General features: G+C 37.8%; 1 protein-coding gene across 2 annotated transcripts in view; it reads left to right on the forward strand.

The window, feature by feature from the left end:
* Window positions 1–26,817, forward strand: part of LOC127433955 (cell adhesion molecule DSCAM-like) — a 112,966-nt gene that overhangs the window by 46,310 nt on the left and 39,839 nt on the right. For both annotated transcript variants that reach the window (XM_051686345.1, XM_051686347.1), the window contains exons 4-7: window positions 22,093–22,239; window positions 22,384–22,662; window positions 22,765–23,040; window positions 25,476–25,772. In XM_051686345.1, the coding sequence (XP_051542305.1) occupies window positions 22,093–22,239; window positions 22,384–22,662; window positions 22,765–23,040; window positions 25,476–25,772 (999 nt within the window). The remainder of the gene's footprint in view (window positions 1–22,092; window positions 22,240–22,383; window positions 22,663–22,764; window positions 23,041–25,475; window positions 25,773–26,817) is intronic.

Genomic DNA, 26,817 nt, shown 5'->3' on the forward strand with positions numbered 1-26,817 from the left:
CCACAGTCTGTTTACTGACTGTCTGATACATATTCCGTAGAGCAAAGGCAAGCTCTAATTTGATTGGTTGGCTTAACGTGACTTCTGGGAGTTGAGGTGCAATTGTTTTTACCAGTCCACCTGTAAACTTCTTTTGCTAGGTACCGCAATCCTACATTGAACATTTTGGGAAAGAACTAATTGCTAGAATAGCCAAAGTTCTCCAGGTTAGTGGCATCAGATCTACAAAAAATAGTCATGAGGCACACAGTAGAATGTTAAACGTTTCCCAAAGTCTAAGTGGAGTTTAACTAATTGAAATAACTATTTTCCCCATTGGTTGCATATTCATTGCAAAGGGCATTAAATCTCTTCAAATCTCATCCTCCACAACATGAATCTGCCAGTAGACTGTGGCTATCTGCTTTCCTACAGCAATCATGAAACTAACCATGAAAAGCACTTGCAGACAAAAACGTCTTATTCTGCGTTTTGTGATAGTTAAGACTTGACCTGCTTCTGTGGTAATTAAAATGCACCTTAGGCTGAACAATACTTGATTTCTATCACAAGTCCCACCTGAGCTTGTTTTGTACATCAATTAGCGCTATGTGCTCCTTACTCCATAATTTTATCACTGACAGGGAAGCGCTGTCAGAGATTGTTTTATTTATTGAAATAACAACCTCCACAGCTTTATCATAGTAGAGAGCGTAACGGTCAACTAGTGTGTTACGACAGTACCGCCCATAGAATGTCTATTGGACTGCCACGTTATGCTGTTTTATACTAAGATTGTAGGCTGGTAGAAGGGCTCTGGCGCTTTTGTGTGTCTGTTTGTGGCATTTGCATCAGTGTTATAACTCAGAGCGGACACATTACAAAGGTTCCGCCATTCAGTGTTTATGCTGTATTAACGGTAAATGCATTAATCACAATTAAGAAAAATTTACGTGCTAAACTTTTTATAATTAATCGCATGTGTTAACATTAATTTTGACAGCTCTAGAAATAATCAGTACTTACATATTACTTTTGGAAAATGTCATTGTGATTACAGTACAGTACAGTACAAGTCTACACACATCTGCATATTTTGAAAATGTTTTCTCTGCACAGCTGATCATGAACTGACCGTGCTGAGAAATTACACAGCAAAAAATCATTTATAGAGTATTTTATAGTATTTTTGTCTTATTTCTAGTAAAAAAAAAAGCCCTTTAAATTATGTAATTTCTAATGCCACCCAACACAATTGCAAATATAAACAATGTTTTATAAACAGCTTTCTGAATACGACCCTCGCTTGCAGTTGTTCAAACAGTCAGATAGTTCTGCCCCCAACTCATGCCATTGGTTGAGTAACATTGTTGGGGAGGGTCTAAGCGGTTCGCTCAAAACAAACTCAGGAATTTTTATAGCGTCACAGAGAAACAGTGTTTACAATTTTACCCATGAATGGCTTACTTATAGTTTGTCTCTGCATATTAAGGTGGGATAGGAGAACGTATTTTAACACTGAAAAAGTTACATACTTCAGCTTTAAATTTCTTGAAGCAGTCTTATTTTCAGAGAAATCTAACAAAATTTAGTGTAGTTTATGCTAAAAAAAAAAAATAAAAAAAATATTTGTCAATGGTGTAAGAAAAATATAATAATTTTTCCTTTAAATCAAGTTTTTTTTCTTACCCCACTGGCAAATAATATTTTTCTTGTAAGTATAAACATTACTAAATTGTGTTAGATTTCTCTGAAAACAAGACAAAATATTCTACGTCAGTTTGCAAGTACATTTATTTAGTTTTAAGAAAGTTTAGATATTTTTACTGGAAAACAAGACAAAAATACCTGCCCCTAAATGGCACCCTAAAAGCAAAGTTAACTGTGGTTGGCCCTTTATATTTCGGTCAGACAGTTTCTTTCTGTCTAAAGCCGCCTTAACACAACAAATGACAGATGATATCCATTTCCAATGGAGAGTCACATGGGGGCTGTGTGGAGTTCTAACCATCTGGGGCTGCAAAATTTCAGATATTTCAATATTTCGACTTGTGCGACTAGACCGTGTGCAACCATCCAACTGGATATAATGTATTCCAATTAAAAACTACAAGCGCAAGTGAGAAATATCTGCGATTTTTGTACTTTTTCAAAAGCCTGCTACTTTGGCATATTGGACAGTTATGATTGAAGAAGTCAGAAATGATCATTTACAATGCAAAAACTGTATATCACAAAAGGCATTTGTAATTAAATATGTAATTAAATGTGTCATTTATTTCTGCACATGTAAAGAATAAGCTGCAAAGTGGACCAGACTTTATGCTGACAGTCAAATGTCAAGGTATCATCCATGAAAATAAGCCTTCCTTGATAGATGGTTTTCTAAACAACCTTGCAAATTAAAAAGGTTTACAATGAACTATAAAAAAATAAATAAATAAAAAACATTGTGTCTAAACGTTATTTTAGAAGAGTTTTATGCTGTTGGTTTGTACATGTTGCTAATCGGTGGTCCCTCCCAAAACAGATCTGTTCCTCTTAGCAGTGGCGGACTGGCCATTGGGAGAATCCAAAATGAGGCCACATGGGCCGCCGCGTTATGCAGAACGCGCCATAAAACGGCGCCGCGATATGCGGCAGGGGGCAGCGATATGCAGAAAAGGACAGCAACCCACCAACCCTGCCTCAACAACTTTTGAGCCAGTTTCTATGTAAAATCCCAGGCCGAATTTTCTTCCCAGTCTGCCCCTGCCTCTTAGAGACGTGGCAGTCTGCAGCCTAGCTGTTGTTTATGAGTAAAACTGGCTTGGCAGGATTACATGTATGTCCTAAAATTAATCTAATTCAGAAAACAATGTTTGCTCGCAGGAAGAAGCTGACCCTGTGCTCCTGCATTTCGCATCCGACTGCTCTCTTAACTCGACTGCCTAAAGTGCGCTTCACACACAAGTTCATCTGCATAAGATGATACAGTATCACCTCAGGATATGAACAGATGGGAGTGTTTAGCAAACTCAAAACCAACCTCACTACCCCCGCCACAGTAGGCCGCTCCCCACGGGTGGCTCTGTTAACCTGTCACTTGCCATCACAGAAGATCCAGGCACCATATGCCCAGAGCACCAGAACCTCAGTTGACATGAAAGCCGATGTGTAGAGAAACAGGCAAGCTTCTTTTTTTGTGTGGAGTCTGTTTTTTCGTGATCAAAGATCTGTCAGTTTTCATCTGCATAATGTAGAAAACTGCTCTGATCATGCAAAGTCATCTGCTTCTCAGATTGATCTCTAGGAGGCGTCGCTAGCACTTGGATCTTTTGCAGATACCTGTTAGTTTGGAACTCCTGTTGACTAATGGTTCACGCCTGAAAGGTGGAAATTGTGTCTTTCATCTGTGTTTCTGGGGAGACTGTAGGGATAAATGACATCCTGAGGTCTTTTCTCATCATGTAAAAGTTTCCTCCAGTGTAATGTGCACAGACAACTTATAAGTTAGCCAGGGTTGATTCCCCCCCCCCCCAAAATTGTAAACATTTTGCCTCTGACACTTTCAAAATATTGCTTTGTTTGGTTGAGCATCCCGACCAGCCCGACACAGCAACATTGGCGCAAACAATGGTTTAAGTTTGGGGTGGGGCTATCTTTTTTTTTTTTCGACCAATGGCAGACGGGGTAGTGTATGGAAAACCTGTTTGAAGCATTTTTGCAATGCCTTAACACTAGTGATATATAAATTATACACCTTAACAAACAAAAAATGATTTTTTTTTTTACAATAATGCGCTTACAATGTAAGTCAAATTTATTTTATGTGGTGTCAATAGAGTTCAAGTTTTAACTAGTTGAAAGTACATTGGTTGCTCCCATGAGTGAACTGTCCAATTGCATTATTTAACCCGACTGCCAAATGGATAAAGAAAAGCATTTGTCAAATGGACGCAAAAAAGCAACTGGCAAATGGATTTAGAAAATGCATTTTTTTTTTTTTAAAATGCAATTTAAAATGTGCTTTTAAAAATTATTTATTATTATTGTTATATTTAACTACATTTTAAAGCATGAATTAAATCAACAGTTTTACATGTCTAATTGTCAATAAAAATAAAGAAAATCATTGAATATTGTTTGGTATACGTATTTAACAACGTTTTAAAGCATGAATTAAACCAACAGTTTTGAATAAGTCTATTAATCTGTCCATTGGAAATTTGTCTATTTATTTATTTACATTTGTTTGAATTAATAAACAGATTTGTTAATTTCCTTTTTAAGTGTCACTCCTATAGTCCTCCATATTAATAGAGCTTAGGCTGTATAATTTAACATGGAATATTTTTTATATATGTCTGTAGTTCCACTGCATGATCAGTGATATTCAAAACTATATTTTTACTTTTTGCTTTTTTGCTTTTCTTTTCTTTCTTTCTTTCCTTTATTTTTATTTTTAAATGTATTTATTTTTTGTTGCTAGGTGTAAGGTGGTTGCTATGGCATTCTGGGTGGTTGATATGTAGTTGCTAGTTTGGCCCTAGTCAAGAGCCCACCCCCAAGGGTCTTTTATATTCTAATCTCTAGGGATGGCTAGTGTCCCTCCTATGTAAGCCTATAAGATTAATTTTGCCTCTTTTATGGTCCAGCAGGTGAAAATTGCACACCCAATCCCTTAGAAAGGTAAATGCCCACCTCATTTTAACAAGCCTCTACAGTTTTAGGTATTTTTCATGTAGCACAAACGTGCGGGACGAGTTAGGGTAAGTCATTTTAACAAACCCTAACCCTAGATTAGCAATAGCAATGCTTAACATGCAATTATCAGATAATGTTATTTCTATAGCAAAACAAAAATGTTAGATTTCTGTCGTGCACTACATGTGATTAAAGGATGTAAAAATAATGGTATTAACAGCAAGATATTCTCTCTCTCTCTCTCTCTCTCTCTCTCTCTCTCTCTCTCTCTCTCTCTCTCTCTCTCTTTTCCAGGGTTAGTGTGTAATAGTCTTTCTGTCAGCTGCTCCACCTGAACAATGTGCACTGAATGTTACCGTGGAGACAGACAATTATTCCATTACGCTTTTGTCGAGCTGACATTGTTCTTTTAGCTGTCTACATCCTTTTCTGGAAAAATTGCGTTTTTCCTCGTGCAAAAATGTGTTAAAGTTTCCAGAACCTACATTACAGTATATAAATCATCAAATCACTGATCTTTTGGCTTATGGTGTTCGACACCATAACATCCTAAAACTTGTCTACTATTTTAAGTGAACAACGGCATTGATGTGCTCGAATTTTATCTCGCGTCTCCACCACAGCTGCTGCTATCTGAGGTAATTAGCCCCTGGCTACACTTTAATTGCCTGTCAGCACATGCAGTAAAATGCAGGTTAAATGCCCAGGTGCCAAAAGGCTGCGTTTCCTCGGTGCCTGCCGCCCGCAGTGTTGTGTAGTAGACAGACAGTCAGTATGTGACGGGGGCTTTTGCTGCATACAGCTGTCCTGTGAAGCTTGCAAATTTACAGAAGTCAGGTTGTCATGCCTGAAACACCCACTTTACCCCCCATTGCCCCCTCCCCAACCTCTCTTGTGCAAGACTGCAGTTGTCTTTCTATTTCTCTCTCTTTCTTTCCTCGACAGCAGTTCTTTTCTTGCAATAAAAAATAGTAAAAAAGCAAGAGCTTTTAGCTATTTCAGAGGCATATCTTTTGCTTGCAGTTTGTATTCTCTACTACTCTACTACAAGATGCATTGCTCACTTAAGGTGTGATGTGACAGGGAGAAGAAGGTGAGTTGGTTACTGTGGCAACCAGTGGAGTGACTCGTAGGCTGTGACATTATCACGGAGAGGAAACGGGTGGAGATGAGGTGTGGGGGGTGATATTGCTGGAGGCAGATTACAGCAATGTGTCAGTGGGCTACTGCACCAAGAAATTCTCCCTGTCTCCTTTGCACAGAAATGAGCTCTAGAAGAAAAAAGAATCCCTTTTTTGGGTCCTGCCTCAAAGGACATCAAGCTCCCAGCAATGTCTTACTCAAATTTACTATTCATTATACATGCAGTACATGGAGATTTTTTGGTGGATACAGATGTACAAATCTGGCCTCTGCTTGATTTCGCAACATCAAAATGGCAGTCAGAGCTCTGGGGAAAGTTGAATATTAAAAAAAGATGAGACTCCACTGTTTAATTAGTTGTATTAAATCAAGCATCACTAGTTCAAGTGCTTGAAGTTAGCCGTTACGCATCGGTATGCAGTATCGACAACGACGACAAAATTAAATTACAGTACTTGCAGCAACTTTTGCATACCAGCAGCTCTTCTGTGATGACGGTACTGTTGCCCAGGTGGAGAAACGCTCAGGGGCGTCCCACTCCCGGACGAACAGAGCCCCACACCTCCCCCACACCTCAGACAGACAGAGAAACTCTCAGGGACAACACAACCAACACAAAATACCAACACCAAATACCAACACAAAAAATACAGGACAACAGGTGAATTTTTGGCATCATTTCGGCCAAAATATAAGACGTCCCAGCTAATACATGACAGTTGGCAACCCTAATCCAGACTGATCACATTTGCTGGGTTTCCATCCAAAACGTTTAGCATTTAAGCGCATTTCTAAAAATTAGACTTATTGTAATACTAATTGTTTCCATCCACTACGCATTGCGCATTATCATGAGGGAGCCTTCATGATGGAGCAACTGAATGACCTCTCCCTGCTTTGGGGACAGTTTTATTTGCAAGACTGGAGCAAGTATCTCATTTTATTAAATGCATCCATGAGACACCGCAGAATAAGTGAAATATCTGATATAATGTGGGCTGAAATAGCTGCAATGCCCACACGCCGCCAGTCTCCGCATAGCTGGGAGCGCCCGCTCTCAAAACTGTTCTGGCGGATTGTGTGGACCCACTTTATCGACCAGCTGTGGGTTAAACACTTCTGAATGACAAGTGCTATGTTCAAAAAATTGTGTGCCAAGGTCGGACCTTTCGGTGGGCTAGTCACATCAAGCTATCGCACACTCATAACACATGCACGAATGGTCAAAACACATCATCGTTTTGTGAATAAACCATTTCCATCACTTTAATGTGCATTTTTACTAATGCAAAACTCTAGAAAATCCACCTCCTCCTAGTGTATTAAATTTTAATGCCTGGTTCCCGCATGACCAGAATCTCTGTCTTGGAGTCAGTAGTGCTGGAGGGAAATGTGCTCAGGCTTATATTGATGCAAAAATGTCTGATGGGGGATGGCACTTGTCAGTAAAATGGCTGAATATGGCTGATTTCAGGGTGCATTAACTTTCAAAACCAACATGTTGATTTCCTGTGTGATCATGCTGACTACTATATATCTAAATACCAGAATATCATAGAAACTTGGGGATGGCCTTTTGATTTTGGCCAGTTGGAAACCACCTAGAACACCCTAGTAAACACCTAGCAATGCCCTAGCAACCACCGAGAATACCATAGCAGCCACAGAGCAACATGCTCAAACCATTTGGAACACCTTAGCAACTGTATGGCAACCAGTGCTGGGTAAGTTACTTTTAAAAAAAGTAATCCACTACAAATTACTAATTGTTTCTCTAAATTTGTAATTATATTACTTAATTGAAAAAGTAATCACATTACTAATTACTTTTAAGTTACTTTCTAAAACACTTTTACTGCTCAACAAATTCAAAATAATGTCTTTATTACTTTCTTGTTCATTGTTACACACAACTCATACACTCAGCACCACACATTTCTCCTTCACAATGACTCGTGATGGGGCCATAATTGAAGTACACTGCATAAATAATATATTTAGAAATAAGCATAACCCTAAAATGTACTTAAGTAATTAAATTACTTGAAAGTCAGTAACTGTAATCTGATTACAACAATTTTAAATTTAATGCATTACACTACTTTTTTTGACTTAAAGTAATTAGATAACACTAACTGATTACTTTGTAACTGGATTACACCCAACACTGATAGCAACGCCCTGGCAACCACCCAGTAACTACCAATTTAGCAACCATGGGCAAGCATCACTCAAAAAAAAAAAAAATGCATTTTTTTAATTAAATTAAAAAGAGCTGATATTCCACCCCAAACAAAACTTTAAGATCTACATTAATTATATGTGTAGGCTCAAAAAATGAAATATGGGAGAAGACAAAGCTTGCACACTGCCCGCACACCAAAATGTAATTTAAAAAAATATCTTGTTTGGTTTGTGCAAAAAATATTATCGACTTCAGATTATTTACGATATATTAGTGTCTATAAAGTAAATTACATAAAAAAAATAAAAAAAATGGACAAAACAGTCCAGTCGCTTTGTCTTTGTTGAAGAAATCCAGTAACTGTAATTGTATGCAGTTGAATGTGTCTAGTTGACATGGAGAAGTGTTGTCCAGGAGTCCCGGGATGCACGTTACCGTCTGTTCCTGTTTTCTCTGACAGGGATGGCAGTTGTGCCAGCAGTCACGAGGGGATGCAAGCTTCCCCCCTGGAGCAATTAAAACCTGAGGATAATTGACAGGGTGTTATAACACCTCATCTCTCCACTGACTCACAGAGAGTGAGGCGCATGGAGATTATTTGCAAATAAACCTGGTCATCAAATATCCATTTTGCAAAGAACCCATTGGCAGTGCACTGACTCCTTTAAGCAAACTAGATATTAGTATTACACCTCGTAATGTGTGAGCATCAAAGCCTAAATCAATTTATTTAAATCATTTTACATTCCATTTGTAGACGTCTTTATCCACAGCCACATATAGTGCATTCAAGATATGCATTTTATTTCTTTAGTGTTGGTTGTAAATGTCCTTGGTGTTGCTAGTGCCTTGTTCTACCAGCTGAGCTACATTAAATGTACATTTTCTGTTTAGAAATATGAGGAAAATTCAGAGGTGGGTAGAGTAGACAAAAACTGTGCTCAAGTAAAAGTACCATTACTTTAAAAAAACAATTACTCAAGTAGAAGTAAAAGTACTTACATAAATAATTACTTGAGTAAGAAAGTATCCAATTAAAAGAGTATTCAAGTAGTGAGTAACTCGTTACTTTCACAAATGACATAATGGATGTTAACTCCCCTATATTCCATTACATAATACATATTTAACGTGTTACAGAATTATTATTAATGGAAATTCTGTCATCATTCACCATGTAACGATGCGCTGGCATTTGCAATGACAAGGGAGACGATGAAATGAGAAACCCAAGTGCAGATTATTTCCAAACGTGATAACCAGTAAGCCTAACTATAAACGTGAACAAAACAAAACATATACGACTTAACTAAACTTGACATGACTTGACTTGATCATAGACTACGTTACACCAAACACAATACCTAACAAAAGGACAATGGAAAACATGAGGGTTTAAATACATGGACATGGGAGAACATAAACCAATGAACAAACAGAACTCTAAACAAGATAATCAAACAATGTACCAGTGAAAACAAGACACATGAACATGGAGGGAAAACAGTACATCACATGACCAGGAACACATGACGTGAAACAGGAACTAAACTTTTAAAAATAAAAGACATGAAAAACATGAATCAACAAAATACACATGACATATCCCCCCCACTAAGGGGCGGCTCCCAACGCCCCAACACATGAACAAACACATAAAACATGAATCAACACAAAGTTCTGTAGGGAGCTGGGGGGCATGGAGCAGACTCAGGATCCGCTCGGCGGCCATGACGTGGGACTCCGGCTTGGTGGCCATGACGTGGGACGAGAACGTAGAACCAGTAATCTGCAGGGCAAGGTCAAAATACTGAGCCAGGCTGAGGGAACTGCGACCACCAGGCATCAAAGTGGAAATTGGCTCGCTCAATCCAAAACGGAAACAGTCTTTGAGGGCGACCTCGTTAAAGTCCACCCGGCAGGCCAGATCGCAGAAGTCCTCTACATAATCCTTCATGGGACAACTCCCCTGACGAAGACAAAGAAGCCAAACTGCTGGGTTCATTATGGGCGGTCAGGTATTCTGTAACGATGCGCTGACGTTGGCAATGACAATGGAGATGATGACGATGAAGTGAGAAAACCAAGTGCAGTTTATTTCCAAATGTGATAACCAGTAACCCTAAATATAAATGTGAACAAAACAAAACATGAACAACTTAACTGAACTTGACTTGACATGACATGACTTGACTATAGACTTCACATAAACATAACATGACTTGACTTGACTTGACTTGACTTGATCATAGACTACGTTACACCAAACACAATACCTAACAAAGGACAATGGAAAACATGAGGGTTTAAATACATGGACAAGGGAGCATAAAAAGCATTTTATGCTGCCTTTTATAAAGGCAGCATAAAAGTAATCCATAAGACCCCAGTAGTTAAATCCATATCTTCAGAAGTGATATGATAGGTGTGGGTTAAAAACAGATCAATATTTGTCATTTTTTGCTAGACATTCTTCTCCCTGCCCAGCAGGGTCGATATGCAGAGAAGAATGTGAATCACCAAAAACACAAGAAGAATGTGAAGGTGATCTGTTTCTCTGTTTCTCATCCACACCTATCACATCGCTTCTGAAGATACTGATTTAACCACTGGAGTCTTATGGATTACTTTTATGCTGACTTATGTGATTTTGTTTAGCTTTAAATTGTTGCCACCCATTCACTTGCATTGTATGGACCTACAGAGCTGAGAAATTCTTCTAAAAATCTTCATTTGAGTTCAGCAGATGAGAGAAAGTCATATACATCTGGGGTGGCATGAGGGTGAGTAAATAATGAGAATTAAAATTTTTGGGTGAACTATCCCTTTAAAGGCTCTTGTCAGATCTGGATGAATTTGTCAATAAGAGAGGTCTGGAAACATTTCTAGTAATTATTATGGTGAAAACAAATATATAATGCTGAAATATAAACCAAAGCAAGATTATGCTTTATTAATGCCTGCTTTTGCTATTTCATAGCTTTTAATGTCCTGTGTGGATTCTTATTTCAGTGTCGAAAGAATTTAGATTATTAGTTCTGTATAGCAGTACTGCCGCTCTCTAAATGCAGAGTATGCATCCTAGTGTGTAGGGCACCAACCCTGGTCGTGGAACACTCGCTGTGTCTGAAACCACCCCCTATCCATTATAGTGTGAACTATATCTGGTGTCCACCATTTTGTAGGAGTGTCTGAATTCTGAGTGAGCCACTCATTCCCTACTTTTTTTTCACTCATTCTTACCCACAATGCACTCTTATTTCGAGTGTACATTTGATGAACACTCGACAATGGTTAATTGCCCACAATCCACCATGGGAAGACATACCAGCTGGGAGTTTACTGCTTCCTTCACTCCTACAATGTTTTATTTCATGCTGAATATTTTAAATTACTTTTTGACAAATAATTTCTTGATTAAAATAACATGATAACATATAAAGAGGCAAACATACAGATACATTTTAAAATGTGTTTACTCTTTATATTAACATACAGTATATATTAAAAATGACAAACAGAATGAAGATTTATTGTATTAATATGTATTAATAAGAATAACAAGTAAGGCCCAAGTATTTTAAAAGTGCATATGTGATGTTGTTTCTGCGACAGACCCAGAGCTCTGACACTTGGTGTGTTCGTCAGTGTCTGAATTCACTCACTCATTTCGTTCACTCACTGCTGAGATGAAGTGCACTTACTGCCATTCACTATATAGGAAATAGTGAATTAGTGAACTATTTCGGACACAGCCACTCTCTTCGCCATATGATCGCCTTGCACTCGCACATCTCTCACGCACGTGCCCTGCGCATCTCTCTGTGCACACACGAACAGCAGAGCAAAAGGCATTTACACTTAACTTGGATGTTTACATGGATTTATACAGTTAATCCACCCGAAGTAGCTGCAATAGTTTCCAGTAAATGCGTAAATACTGCTCATGACATGCGGGACATGGGACAAAGCGCACTGATATATTGCTGCACGGATTTAAAAATGTACACATAAAAACTGATGTCATAAGAGCCCAGTTACATTTATCACCCTGAAAATGACCATCACATTACACAGGAAAGCTTGCATTAGCTTTAGAGCCAAAACTTACCTCAGCGTGCTGCCTTAAGTTGAAGCTGAGATATTAATATTGAAATATCTTGGTGTTAAATGAAGGCATTGCATGACGAAACTATTATTTTTTCACCGTGCGGAGCGAAGAAAGTGTTTCACTTTGAAGAGTTTGTTGCTGCAGCACTGATGACTTGAGTGACAGTCTGTGACAGCGCGCAGCTGTGTGAACTTCTGCTCTCATAAAAGTCCCATTCAGTAATCTCTCAATAAATTACACATTCATTAAAATTAAACCCAGTAATGTAACGACAGGAACGCCACCCATTGTAAAGAAGTAAAAGTAAGAAAAATTCATTAGAAATCTACTTGAGTGAGAGTAAAAAGTACCCACTTTTAAACCTACTCTAAAAGTAATTATTTTTCCAAAAAGTTACTCAAGTAAATGTAACGGAGTAAATGTAGTGCATTACTACCCACCTCTGGGGAAAAAAATTTTTTATATGTTATGTTGTACTCATGAGTTTGAGCTGTTTTTAAGAATTTACAATTTTGTCTGTCCTACATGTCAGATTTCCTCCAAAAACAGATTAATATATTTATTTGCTTTATTTATGATTTGACATATATAGGCTTTGGTTCGTTGCAGTTTTTTTCCCCAGGAGTTTAATGAACTGAGAACTACAGCAAGGACATGTGTTCTCACAAGCTTTCATCTGTCCATCTATCTTTCATTTGTCCACTCCCTCCCTCTCTTTCTCTCTCTGTCTCTCATGCTGTGCCTCGGACCTGAATATTTAATGCCTTTGAATTATAGTGCCTCTCATCTATAATGAAGAGATATCAGACAAACGAAGCTCTGTTTTCAATCACTCGTTTTGCAACTGAGCAGCTAAATGATTTTAAGGGTCAGGTTTGTTTGAATATCTAATCCTGATTTATTCTCCATGGCTGCTGTGTGTTCTCTGACTCAGCACAGTAAAGTTCTGTCAGCTGCCACCAATTACTGAGATCAGAAGCAAAAATAAAACATCACACTGCTGGGAAGTTAACTGTGTCATTTAAAAAGATTCCAAAAACTAATTGGTAACACTTGGAGCCTGCATTATGCATTATAAATGTATTCTTAATGCACTATAATGTATTCATAACATCTTAGAATGCACTTTATATTCAGCTGTATGTTCTGTAAATAACTGTAACCACATACAGTATACAGTAACACATTCAAATACTTACCTTTAATGGGTATAATTATGCACTGAAACACATGATCAATAACCGATTTCATGTGTTATATCCTGCTGTGCTATAGGACATCATACTCTTTAAAGGTGTATAAATATTAGTCTATAATGTAATATTGCTCTAGTTATAATTATTTATGAAAATGTATAATGCATTACATTGTGTATTACAAGGCATTTTATTTTTTTATTTTATGACAAGGCATTACACTAGTTAGTTCTTGAGGTTACACTTAGAATGGAAGTGAATGAGGGCAATTTTTGGAGCGTTTAAAGGCAGAAATGTGACATTTATAATTTTATAAAAGCACTTACATTAATTTTTCTGTTAAAAGTTGTGTATTATTTGAGATGTAATATTGTTTAGATAAGTCATTTGGTCATTTTGGTGTTAATGAACACTGAAATATTACAGACTATTTGAATGTTTGTAAGTACTGCTGGCTTTAAGATCAGTCCTCTTCAAATGTAGAGAGAAAAGAGGAGTGTGCGTACAGTAGCAGGATGGACCATGTTTCCCTGACAACAGCAGCTGCTGTCAACATCTCACTCTCTGACCAATTATGCTTTTTACAGCCGTGTTAATTGCATTTCATCCCTCTCTCTCCATCCCTCCCTCTCTCTCTCTATCTCTCTCTCTCTCTCTCTCTGTGCGTGTGTCTGTCTCTCTCTCACTCCCTCCAATAAAGACACTGATCAGACTGAAGCTCAGTTATTAGCATGATTAAGCTTTATTAAACGCCCCCCCACCTCTCTTTCTCTTTCTCTCTCTCTCTCTCTCTCTCTCTCTCTCTCTCTCTCTCTCTCTCTCTCTCTCTCTCTCTCCGATAAAGACACTGATCAGACTGAAGCTCAGTTATTAGCATGATTAAGCTTTATTAAACTCTTGGGTTTCTCTCTCTCTCTTTCTCTCTCTCTCTCTCTTTCCAGAAAACTCTCCCCCGGTTTCTTAAAATGTGGCATCTGTATTACACTTGACCATTGATTTATTTATTTTATAGCTCACTTGACAGAGAAAAGGATAATGTAACCAAAGTTGGATTCACATTAACTAGAGGAGAGAAATGGCCATTTAAAATGTAGGAATCAGCTGTTGGTTGCATAAAGAGATTAGATAGAAAGTGTAATACTTTTCACTTATTATCTAATCTTAACAATGTATCCTATCATTGTACATATCTGTCAATATTGTATTTCTACATTGCTAACTGAAAACTTTGCAGCATCACACAAAAACAACCTTGTTCGTGGAAATCAACTACGAATGGATTACATATAGATGTATCTGCATAGTAACCCCTTAGGGGGCGCTATTTCACGAATTAAGCTTATGCTTAAAATGTTAAAGTCCCCGGATATGTACACAAGTCAGGTATATAGGGTATCATCTGAAAGCTTAGAATCTGAACTGTTCATAGAATACCATCACGTTCACAATTATCTTTCATAAAATCACAAAATAATGGCTGAAACCATATGTGTTGCAAATAAGCGCCACCTAGAGGTCATGTGGTAGAAATATGAATAAGAACATAAAAGTCTTTCACATAGCACTTAAATGGAAGCATGCTAAACAAATCATCTGAAAAATATGTTATGGACTATTGGTAATAAAATGTTGTATATCATTGCAAAGGGCTTTCTGGTGACACATAGACTGTGCTTCTAGTCCACTCAGAGGCCGAGATATTGGATGAAATAATGGGGGTGGTGCATGAACTGAAAATTAGACTGAATGTCTATGGACTAGCACATCTGTGAGGGCTAAAATGCATTAGAGCACCACCTACATTTCAGATCTGCATATTGTGATGGAAGGTGATAGAGAAAAAATATTTTTCCTAGTTCTTGCTGCCATCTAGTGGAATGAAATAAGATTTCTTCCTGAGAGATAAAGCAAACAGAATCAGAACTACATGCTTACAAATTTAGGATAACAACAACAAAAAATATATTTTTAAAGAAATTTCTGATTACCATAAGATTGTAAACATATACACTATTATTTATGAATAATTGGAGTCTTTTTTTATTTTATTTGTATTTGGGGGGTTTTCTAAAAAATGAAAAAAATGTTTGCAATTAGTCCAAAGTATGCGTGAATTGTGCACTTTTAAATTTGAGTGTGAAAAATTGCAAGTGGTAGCCCAAAAATGCACCAGTGTTTAATATTAAGCTGAGATAGGAGAACGTATTGGCACAATAATAATAATAAAAAAAATAATACACTTTTCACGTTAAAGTGATGTGTTTTCAGAACAGTAAACTTCTATCACAGCTTAAGTAGCTTGTAATCATCACATTTTTATTAGAATTGCAGAAATAAGTTTGGCTGTTGGTATTGTCTAAGGAAACAAAATCAGCAATTATTTTATGCCTTTATTTTCATTGATTTATCATCTCATTTATACTTAAATGCTTGTTTACTTTGTGTGTTGTTTGGAGTTATACACCACTTGTACTTATAATCACTTGAACATTCCATCATCTTAGGTGTAGTCAGCACTTTGCTTGACATTAGTTCAAATGTTTGGGATGTACTGTACTGAAGGAAGTGTGTGCTGGGGTGTGTGTTATGCACTGAAGTTTGCTGAATGAATCTGAGGTATACACAATAATATGGTGTGAAATTCCATCATGAGATTTTGTGACTGGTCAGCTAACAGAAAAATATGAGACGAAATTTTGGAAAATGCCACGTAAACAGTATCAGCAGTTTTTAGCCCACTTAGAGATTTTATGAGGTCCAAATCTTCAAGAATAAAGTTGTTGGGGGGGGGGGGTTAGGCGGTGGTGCTTGGGTAGCTCAGCGAATATTCGCATGCTCGAATCCAGGGTGTGCTGAGTGACTCCAGCCAGGTCTCCTAAGCAACCAAATTGGCCCGGTTGCTAGGGAGGGTAGAGTCACATGGGGTAACCTCCTCGTGGTCCCGATTAGTGGTGCTCGCTCTCAGTGGGGTGCGTGGTAAGTTGTACGTGGATCGCGGAGGGTAGCATGAGCCTCCACATGCTGTGAGTCTCCGCAATGTCATGCACAGCGAGCCACGTGATAAGATGCACGGATTGACTGTCTCAGAAGCGGAGGCAACAGGAACTTGTCCTCCACCACTGGATTGAGGTGAGTAACCGCACCACCATGAGGACCTACTAAGTAGTGGGAATTGGGCATTCCAAATTGGGGAGAAAAGGGGATAAAAAAGAAAAAATTAAGTTCTTGAAGGAACATGATTTTTAGTGTTCATTAAATGTCTGAGTTTAAAACAGATTTACTGCAAGACATTAGCCTGAATTAGCATATGAAAATTGCTGTACATTTTTTTTTTTTTTTTTTTTTTTTGCTCTGTGTACTATATATTTGATGGGCCCTTTTGTAAGTCATTAGACTTACAGTTCTATCTTTTCCTTTCACTTCTCTTTCATTCTGATCTAAAGGTTTTATGTACAGCAGCAAACCAAGAGTTTATCTTACAAAAGTGCTGATGTTTTTCATCAATCGTTTAAAACTTTTCTTCGCTTGTTTTGGTCAATGACCTCTGTATGATATAATTCTAAGGTAATGTTTATAGTCTTGCAAAGACAACAGAACTAAATTAATTTAGTGATTTAGAGAATTTTAAGCTATGGCTGCACAATTTGTTCAAACATTCATATCGCGATTATTTTGAAAATTGAGATTTTGAAAGAATTATTGATTTATATGAACTGCTCTAACTGATACGGAAAACATTTGTTGATCACCTGCTTGCTTGAGCATTGCTTGTGTATAACTGTAAGGTTAGTTTAATTTTTAAATCATAAACAGTGCAAAATTTGACGAAATCTATGTAGCTGAATTGCAAACATTGATAAACAGCAGTTTCTAACTAAATGTCGACTTCTTCGCAGCAAAGAAAGACGCAAAAATTCTGCATCTGGACTTATTATGAATGTTTTCATGCAAGATAGATACCTTATAACCAGGGTTGGGGAGTAACGGAATACATGTAACGGGATTACATATTTAAAATACAAAATATAAGTAACTGTATTCCACTACAGTTACAATTTAAATAATTGGTTATCAGAATACAGTTACATTCAAAAAGTATTTAGATTACTGAAGAGATTACTTTGCATTTTATTGTCATTTGTTTCATTTAATATTTGTCTGTTCAGTTGGAAAACATTTATCCATATAAATGATGTGGTCCAAAGAGTGGTAAAACACTTTCTCCTGATGAGTTTCATTCATACGAGCAGACAGAGGTCACTTTCACACTGTTATGAGTGAAAAGGTGGATATGATGTCATTGAGAAACTTTCCACATATTCAGTATATACTATCAGAAAATGATGTTGTTGTGTACACTCTGAGGGGTTTTGAAGTAATTTGGAGCAGCAAAAATAGTTCATCTTGGGTAAATTGTCATAACATTTAGCTTTATGCTACACTTAATGCTATTTCTAGCCCTTTTACAAGGCATGATTATATTTGCTTCTAACAATCCATGTTAGATCATTATTATTTTTTTCTCTAGTAAGACCTGTGATATTAGTGCAATGATGTACTGCAAAACTTGTATTGTGTTTCTGTAAAAATATCAAAATATCCTTACATTTGCATTATCTTGTTTTAGAAGCAACACTGCTTTAGGCTTTTTTAGAGTGTATTTTTAGTAAGTTTATTTTGTCTTACTGTACTGGCAGACTTGTTTATAGTAAAAACAACAAACTCTGTGTAATCCAAAGTATTTAGAGTACATTACTTACCTTGAGTAATCTAACGGAATACGAAACAAATGGCCTTTTACAGCATGTATTCTGTAATCTGTAGTGGAATACATTTCAAAAGTAACCCTCCCAACCCTGCTTATAACATTATAAGTGGATTTACATTAAACTACTGCAAAATGAAAAATATGACACCTTAAAAGTCAACGTTGTACACAACCAATTTTGCCATTGAAGTCTGATGAATTTATTAGTGAAACAGGATATTGAACGAAAAATCCGACTTGATTTAGTGGTAGAGCATTATATTATACTTTGATGAAAGACTACAAATACCTTTTTTTTTTTTTTTAGAATGTGCACCAATGAATACATTTACATTTACATTTACATTGTAAATAGAATAGTGAACAATAAGACCAGGAACATGCATTAAGGAGGTAAATGGGGTCCATTTTGATTTCATGTTGACTTTAAGCTCCAGACAGAGAATTGCGTTAAAGAAAAGGGTTAAAACAGTATTGTGGGATATGTACTTGAGGTAGTTTTTCAAAAAGAGAGAGAGAAAGTGAGATTTCTATAGGGAGAAATAGAGAAATCTGCTTCTACAGAAGGAGAAAGGAAACAAGCAACCTGTCATTTAGACACAGTTAACGCACCTCAAAAGCTCCCGCTATCAGATTAAGAAACTGGGGCACACGGCTCCCTATCGGCTCTTCTGTAAGTACATTCCTCCTCAACGCCTGGCCCTTTTTATTCCACCATCTCCAATACTAAATAGCATGGCATAGAAATGCTGCAGAGTTAATAATCTCATTCGAAATAACCTGGAACGTCTTCTCCTCATTCTCAAGACAAATACAGCAGCATATTAAGTATGACTGTTAGTAGAAATTTAATTTGCTCCTGCTCAAGTGAATGTTTGAGTAAATGGGAGATAGCTGCAGTGCTATGACAGAGATGTGAGAGTGTGTGTGTGTGTGTGTGTGTGTGTGTGTGTGTGTGTGTCTGCGGTCTACTGCGGTCCGCTGAAGCTATGCTGATCCCCCCCCCCCCCCACACACACACACACACACTTCGTTATTTTCTTTTTGTCACAGAAGACAAGCTGTCTACTTATATACCAGCACTGCTAGCATGCAAAGGGTACAGATAAACATGTACTTCAATGTTATGTGTCTTGCTGAATTCGGACTGAAGGGGTGTAAAATAATGTGAGGAAATGAGAGCAAGTAAAAAAAAAAAACATTCTTAGCATGGTTTGTCATATGTCTGTAAGAAAACTGTATTTATAGTTTAAATGTGATAATAAAATGATATTATTGGGACACCTGCACCATTAATTATCAGAAATATCAGAAATGTCAAAGGTCAGTTTTTTGTGTATTGTTTTACAATGCATGTTGTTTTTAAATCAGCTTTACAGCAAATGATACCTTAATACCCCCACCGAGCATCAAAAAAAAAAAAAAAACATTATAATATTATGTCAAATAATACAATAAATAATAAAATAAACCTTTATATATTTTAAAGTGATAATGTAATCCTAATTTAACTCTAATCAATTAGCTTTAAATTTGGACCCTTCCTCATGCTAGAGGTTTAAAAACAGACAGCTCATTAATCTTTGCTTAGACATAATGTGTGTCTCTATCTGTGTGTGTGCCTCTCTTTCTCTCCACCCACTCGTGTAAATTGTAGCTCGTCACACTCCACATTAAGACCACGACTGGCAATGCCTGCAGGGCCTAAGATCTGCGGTGTGTCATCTCTAACTGGGTCAGAACTCACAATAGCCATATCTCGCGTTTGGCTCTCTGTAGCTTCTTTTATTCATTGCTAAACTCTTTACTTATGGTCCTTGATTTAACACACAGAAATGAACACACTCACATACACACACATTTTGTAATAAAATGGAAATGCTTTCTGGAAAGAAGCCCACAGGATAAAGAGAACAGAGAGAACAGAGAGAACAGGTTATGATTTGGAATTAAAGGGGTAGTTCACTGTCATTATTTACTCACCCTTATGTCCTTCCAAACTGATATGACATTCTTTCTTCTGTGGATCATACAAGGAGACATTTTGAACAATGTCCTTCATAGCGTTTTTTTTATTTATTTTTATTTTTTTTCATACAATGAAATTGATGGGGATGGGGTCCACAGCTCTTTACACAGTTTAGCTCTCAGATATCGATACATTTTGCATGCATTCAGATATGGTATAAAAAAGGTTTTGTGTTTAACACTTCATATTTGAATGTGTGTGAATGCGAAAGAGATTTGACAGCTGTCATGAAGAAGAAGATTTTCAGCAAATAATAATTTACATTTCAGTCTATTTTCCATACAAAGTTCCCTATTTTAAGAGTTCTAGCACTAAGCGCAGCGCTATACTTTAAGTCATATGCACAAAGTCAGTGGGCATGGTCATGAAGTTGGTACTTTTGTGCAAGCATGTGCTAAGTCTAGGTGCAAGTGGGTTTGGCGAAATTACGCATGCAAAGTGCTAATGGACTGGGTCAAGTGCAATTTAATTCTGAGGTTTTTCTCTGGTTATTCCACCGTTTGCATCCTATTATATAGTCCATTCCCTGTCAAGCACCATTTTCATACTGACACACAAATCATAGCTAGTATTAACAGTGATTGTATCGGAACGCACTTCTATCGGTCGATTTTGATTTTGAAAAATTAAATGTATTTACTGAAACACGAAAAAATTAAACCAAAATGATTTCTAAATGTAAATTACACTACAGTCTAAATGAAAATATAATCAAAATAACGAAGTGGTCAAAAAATCATACCAAATTCAAACATTTTACTCTGTCCAAAACCAGTCCCTTTTGCAGTGACTTAAAAATCACATGCTTTAAGACCTGCTTTTGAAACGTCTGAGCGCAATGGCCTATTTCTCAGGAAAACGGCAAACTGTGCTTTGCGCCACTTCATTTCCATACAATACACCCACAACTGGATAAGACCTTGACCGAAAATAGCTCACGAGTCGTATGCACTACTTTTATGGTGCATTAATGGTGCTTTTTTGTCAGTGTTGAGGTACATGATTCCCTGTCCCCTGGGGCAGACTGGCCCTAGGGAGAACCGTGAATTTTCCCGGTATGCAGAAAAGGACAGTGACAACCTCAAACTTTTGGGCCAGTTTCTATGTAAAATCCAGGGCCAATTTCTCTTCCCAGTCCGCCCCTGCCTGTCCCCATTCACTTTCATTGTATGGCAAGGAACGACCAGGACATTTTATAAAATATATCCTTTTGTTTTCCACATCAGAATGAAACTATTCCTTTTTAAAAATATTGAACCGGCTCATACAGTACACACTTTTAAGGGAAGTTTTTATTTATTTATTTATTTATTTTTTTGTTAATGGACAATCATCCCTTTTTTACTGTGATGAATTTGTCATTTTAAATTATTTGTGCATTAATTTGCTATTTTTTACTACTATAATAAGACATTTCTGTGCCTCTGTTCGAGGAATTATGAAAACTGAGTATCACTTTCGCTTTAAATGACATAGTGGAATTACCTTCCCAGTCAAGGGCCCTGTGATATGTTTTTATTACAAGAAGTGAGACAAATTCATCCCCCCAGTTTTAGTCATTGCGTAGAAAGGACAGCAAATGACATTCTCAATCAAATCTGACACAGACATCTCCTCTGAGAGGCCTTGCAGAGCATGTGGCAGTGCTGGCCGACATGATTCCTCATAAACTTTTATGACCTGCATATTCTGAGTGATCAAACCATTAGCATGAAATCAGCATTTAAACATAAGTGAGCGGTGGGCCAATCAAAACCCCACATGTCCGCCAGGGGTGTCTGTACTAAATCAAAGCGGGTTCCTAAACGGAGGCTGATGTTAAAACAAGCTTCTGTTAACTAGACCCATTTTGTCTCATTATGACATACAGATGTTACAGATTAACTGTTTGAAGTTCACCGATTAACCCCAGAATGCTAATTTCTTTGCAGATTGAAGCAAAATCTGCTGAAAAGATGTTTATATACATTCATGCATCATATTTTGTGGTTTCAGGGGCTCGATTTCTTATAACGTCCACTGGAGCCCTGTACATTCTGGATGTTCAGAAGGAGGATGAATTATTCAATTATCGCTGCATGACGAGGCATCGCTACACTTCCGAGACCAGACAGAGCAACAGTGCACGGCTCTTTGTACCAGGTGAAAGAGTTTAATGGTATATTCGATTAGCTGAGACATTGTGCACAGCCTTTAAAAAAATTACAATAGCTGGTTATTTTTAAAAAATTTTAGCAGATTGAAATTAAATGAAATATAAATTAACCGAACATTTTCATGTGAAAGATCCCACAAACTCTGCACCTGCAATCCTCGATGGGTTTGAGAAATGGGAGGTCATGGCATCACACAGGGTGGAGCTCCCATGCAAGGCCTCGGGACACCCAGCGCCAAAATACCGCTGGCTGAAAAACAACAGACCGTTAGAACCGGACCCCCGTTTCCATCAGAGCATAACAGGCCTGCTGATTGAGAGAGCCCAGCCCAGTGACACCGGCAGCTACATGTGTGAGGTGTGGAACAGCTATGGAAATGCAGAGGTCATAGGTCGCCTCACAGTAAAAGGTATGTTCTTTTTTTCAGTGTTTCAATGTAAACACTGTACTGTCAGTGTACTGTAGTCTTGGTTGAAATGCTGGTTCGTTCTGAGTGTACGTGTTGTTCCAGAACCTCTGAAGGTGGTGGTCAGCCCGCGAAAGGTGAAAGGCAGTGTGGGTAGCCAGGTTTCACTCACCTGCAGTGTAACTGGCTCAGATGAGTATGAGCTCTCGTGGTATCGCAATGGCGACAAGATCAACACCGGCGCCAATGTGCGAATGAACGGAATCAATAAGGAAAACCTAGTGATGGACGGAATGGCGAAGAGTGATGGAGGAGCGTACCAGTGCTTTGCCAGGAAGGCCAAGATGTCAGCTCAGGATTTTGTGCAAGTCATTTTAGAAGGTCAGTAGGCATTTGATTAAGATTAGAATTTTAAAGCAGAACTTTAATTCTACTCAATTATCCTGATTAGAAAGGAAGCATTTGGCTCTGTTGCGAGCTGAAGTGAGCTGCCTTGCTGTTTACTGTCTATACGGTCAGCTGCATTCTTAGGGTCCGTTCTCAAAAATGCAATTTTTTAAGGCTACGTCCACTTTAATCCAGATACATTTGAAAACTGCATTGTCGAAACGCTCTCCATCCTGGCTGGCATTTTCAAGCATTTTCCAAAAGTTTCTCGTCCACACTGCAACATATGAAAACTGTTAAATCCCCTTACTGTGCATGTGAAAAACTGCCGTTCCATGTACGTACAGTCTGAAACACAGTTGTCCTCGTTTCCCATCGCTGGACAGCAATTCCGAGTAAACTTCCCGTCACCTTTGAAGGAATGTAATGTGAAGTTTGTACAAAGTAACATTTATCTTTAACAACGATATCAATATAAATAGCAGGCACAACAACACCGCTACAACATGGGCAGACATCTTGATTGTTTTGAGTTGAATGGATCACATGACTGCATCACATGACAACAAATACGTCATCGTTTTCAGATATCTCCATTTCCCCTGTCCACACTACAACGCGAAGATGCTGTTTACAAATTTATCCAGTTGGGAGAGCATTTTCGAAAAGCTCAGTTTTCACCATCAAAAACACAGTCTCAGTTTGGATGGAAGGCCAAACCGTAGCGAAAAATATGCGTTTTCAAACGAAAACGTATTAGTGTGGACATGACCTAAGCCCATCTGATTTTCAATTGCTTTTCTATGTAAATTTGTGCTAGACGAAAGTCTTTGTCTGCATCTGATTCAGACCAATCGCGTTCTTGAGCTTAAGAAAGCTAGTTGCAATGAATGGAACAGAACGCAGGTGTCTTGAGATTCATTTTTTGAAGTTTAAATTCTTTTAATTTGAAAAGCCTTCTAAAAAATGCAGCACTCCGGCATTCTTAAGGGCTGTTCACACTGAATGTGCTTTTTGTTGTCCGCCTGTGCTGTTTTTTGATCGTTTCTTTATGAAAACACATGGAGATGTTTTTGGAGTTTTTTTTAGGTGCGATTCAAAATGTGTCTCAAGACACCTGCGTTCTGTTCCATTTGTTGCGTTGCGTCAAGCTTTTATTTATTTTTTTACTTTGTAAGCAACTCCAATCATGGTAACTCACATAGCTCACATAGCCAAGCAAATAGTGCTCTTCACGATGAACCATACATCTTTTGTGTGCGTGTGTGTGAACACTACTAACGCTCACAGTTCATTCCAATATAGTTTTTTCTGCCTTCAAGTGCATCTGGGAAGCTCCTACGTCCATGTCGGGAATCTGTTATTATAACATGTCATGCATTCAACAATGATAAAATTTGTTTTTTTCTGTTGTGCCAGTGAATAAGCATAAATGAATACACCTACGTCACTTTTACGGAACCTATATGATTTATTAATGCATGGTATCTAGCAAATTATTCATTCATTTGCATAAAACAAACCTTGAAGGGTGTCATTAGCTTTACATTAGTTGACTATTAGGTATAAGATACTTTAAGTCATATATAATAAATATATAACTGAAAATAAGCACTGAAACAAAATAAAATGGCAAAATAGGGATAGGGCATGTCAACATGCCTCTTAACGTCCAACTTGGCAACTCTAGAATTCGAAGTTTCCCATTGGTAAATACAACTTCACTTAGTCATCGATGTTCTCGGAACTTGTAATTATGATATTTGCCGCATTTGATGTTAACATCTCGCAAAGCTAAAGACTCAATACTCTAATACACACAAAAATTACATATCAAATATCACAAATATTGAGGTATTTGTTGTAATTAAATGTAGCTATTAGCTATTTGTACATTTCAGTACTGTTTAAATATAGATATATTTTTCCGTTCACCATCTTGGATGACAAATTTCACAGATTTTCATCTGATTTTGAATTTCTCTGATCAGAATGGCATTGCATTCTGAGATTGGATACATGGCCGTGGTGTCTTATAAGGTAGCGTAACTTTGCTGCCTACTGTTTCAAAAATCAGGAGTGCGCTTAAGATGCCAAAATATGCTGTCTAGGTAGGCAGCTCACTAGATTTTGGCTTGTTGTTTGACAGCTAATGGCTTGATAAAATTTAACTTTACATATGGAATTTGAGAGCATGTGTCATAAAAAAAAACTTTGTACACTGCCATTAGAGGCAATTTATTCATAAAAATAATATGGGAAGTTGCTGGTTCCATTTAGAGAAGATCATATGAGGCATATGGGAGAATATAGGAAATATTATGTTGCATTATTAGAAAACATAAATTACCTTATTAAAGTTGTTGTGCTTCTAATGTATGCTCATACTCTTGATGTCTTAGAGCTTAATAAAATCTTCATGTCTGCAGATGGAACCCCTAAGATCCTCTCCGCCTTCAGCGAGAAAGTGGTCAGCCCGAACGAGTTTGTCTCTCTGATGTGCCACGTAAAGGGAACTCCACAGCCAGCGGTCACATGGACTCTGGATGATGACGTGGTCATGAAGGACAGTCGGCACCGCTTAGGTCACAGCATAACGGCAGAGGGCAACGTGGTCAGCTACCTGAACATCTCCCACACCCAGGTCCGCGACAGTGGGGTCTATCGCTGCACCTGCAACAACTCGGCAGGGACGGTCTCCTACCAGGCTCGAATAAACGTAAGAGGTGCTTGTCAGATCGGCTCCTCCAAAAGCACACACACCTATTTCATTCTGCTCATCTGAACTTCATGCATGAGACGAGGGCCTGACTAACATTAAGGGTTATTTTGGTTCTAATGAGCTTTTTGTTTACATTAAGTTTGTTGGCGTGTTCTTGTTGTTTTTTCTGCTGTGTGACTGTAGGTTTTCCTTCAGTTTTGGTTGCCCCTCTACTACTTTCAGAGTTGTAGTTTGCAATACCAGTTTTATTGATCTTGATGTCTCGGTCTTGGAAACGTAAATGGAGAACAAAAATGAAAATTCTCACCGTCTTGTTCCAAAACCATATGTGAAACACAAAAGGAGATATTTAACATTATGTTTACCTCAATCACTATTCACTTTCATTGTACAGGCAATGCAAAGATGTAATTTTAGTGAATGGTGACTGAGGCTAATATTCAACCTAACATCACCTTTTAAGCATACAATCACTGAGCACTTTATTAGGAACACTATGGTCCCAATAAAGTGCCCAGCGTGGTCTTCTGCTGTTGTAGCCCATCCACCTCAAGGTTCGACGTGTTCTCCTCACTAAAATTGTACAGAGTGGTTATCTGAGTTACTGTAGCCTTTCTGTCAACTTGAACCAGTCAAGCCATTCTCTGTTGACCTCTCTCATCAACAAGTCATTTCCATCCGCAGAATTGCTGCTCACTGGATGTTGTTGTTTTTTGTGCCGTTCTGAGTAATCTCTAGAGACTGTTGTGCTTGAAAATCCCATGAGATCAGCAGTTACAGAAATACTCAAACCAGCCCACCTGGCACCTACAATCATCCATGCAATTATCTAATCAGTCAATCGTGTGGCAGCAGTGCAGTGCATAAAATCAGGCAGATACATGCCAGGAGCTTCATTTTTTCCCCCATTCTGATGGTTGATGTGAACATTAACTGAAGCTCCTGATTTTATGCATTGCACTGTTGCCACACGATTGGCTGATTGGATCATCGCATGAATAAGAGTACAGGTGTTCCAAATAAAGTGCCAGATATAATGTGACATGTTC

This window comes from Myxocyprinus asiaticus, chromosome 43 (assembly GCF_019703515.2).
Source record: "Myxocyprinus asiaticus isolate MX2 ecotype Aquarium Trade chromosome 43, UBuf_Myxa_2, whole genome shotgun sequence".
Classification (NCBI taxonomy): Eukaryota; Metazoa; Chordata; class Actinopteri; order Cypriniformes; family Catostomidae; genus Myxocyprinus; species Myxocyprinus asiaticus.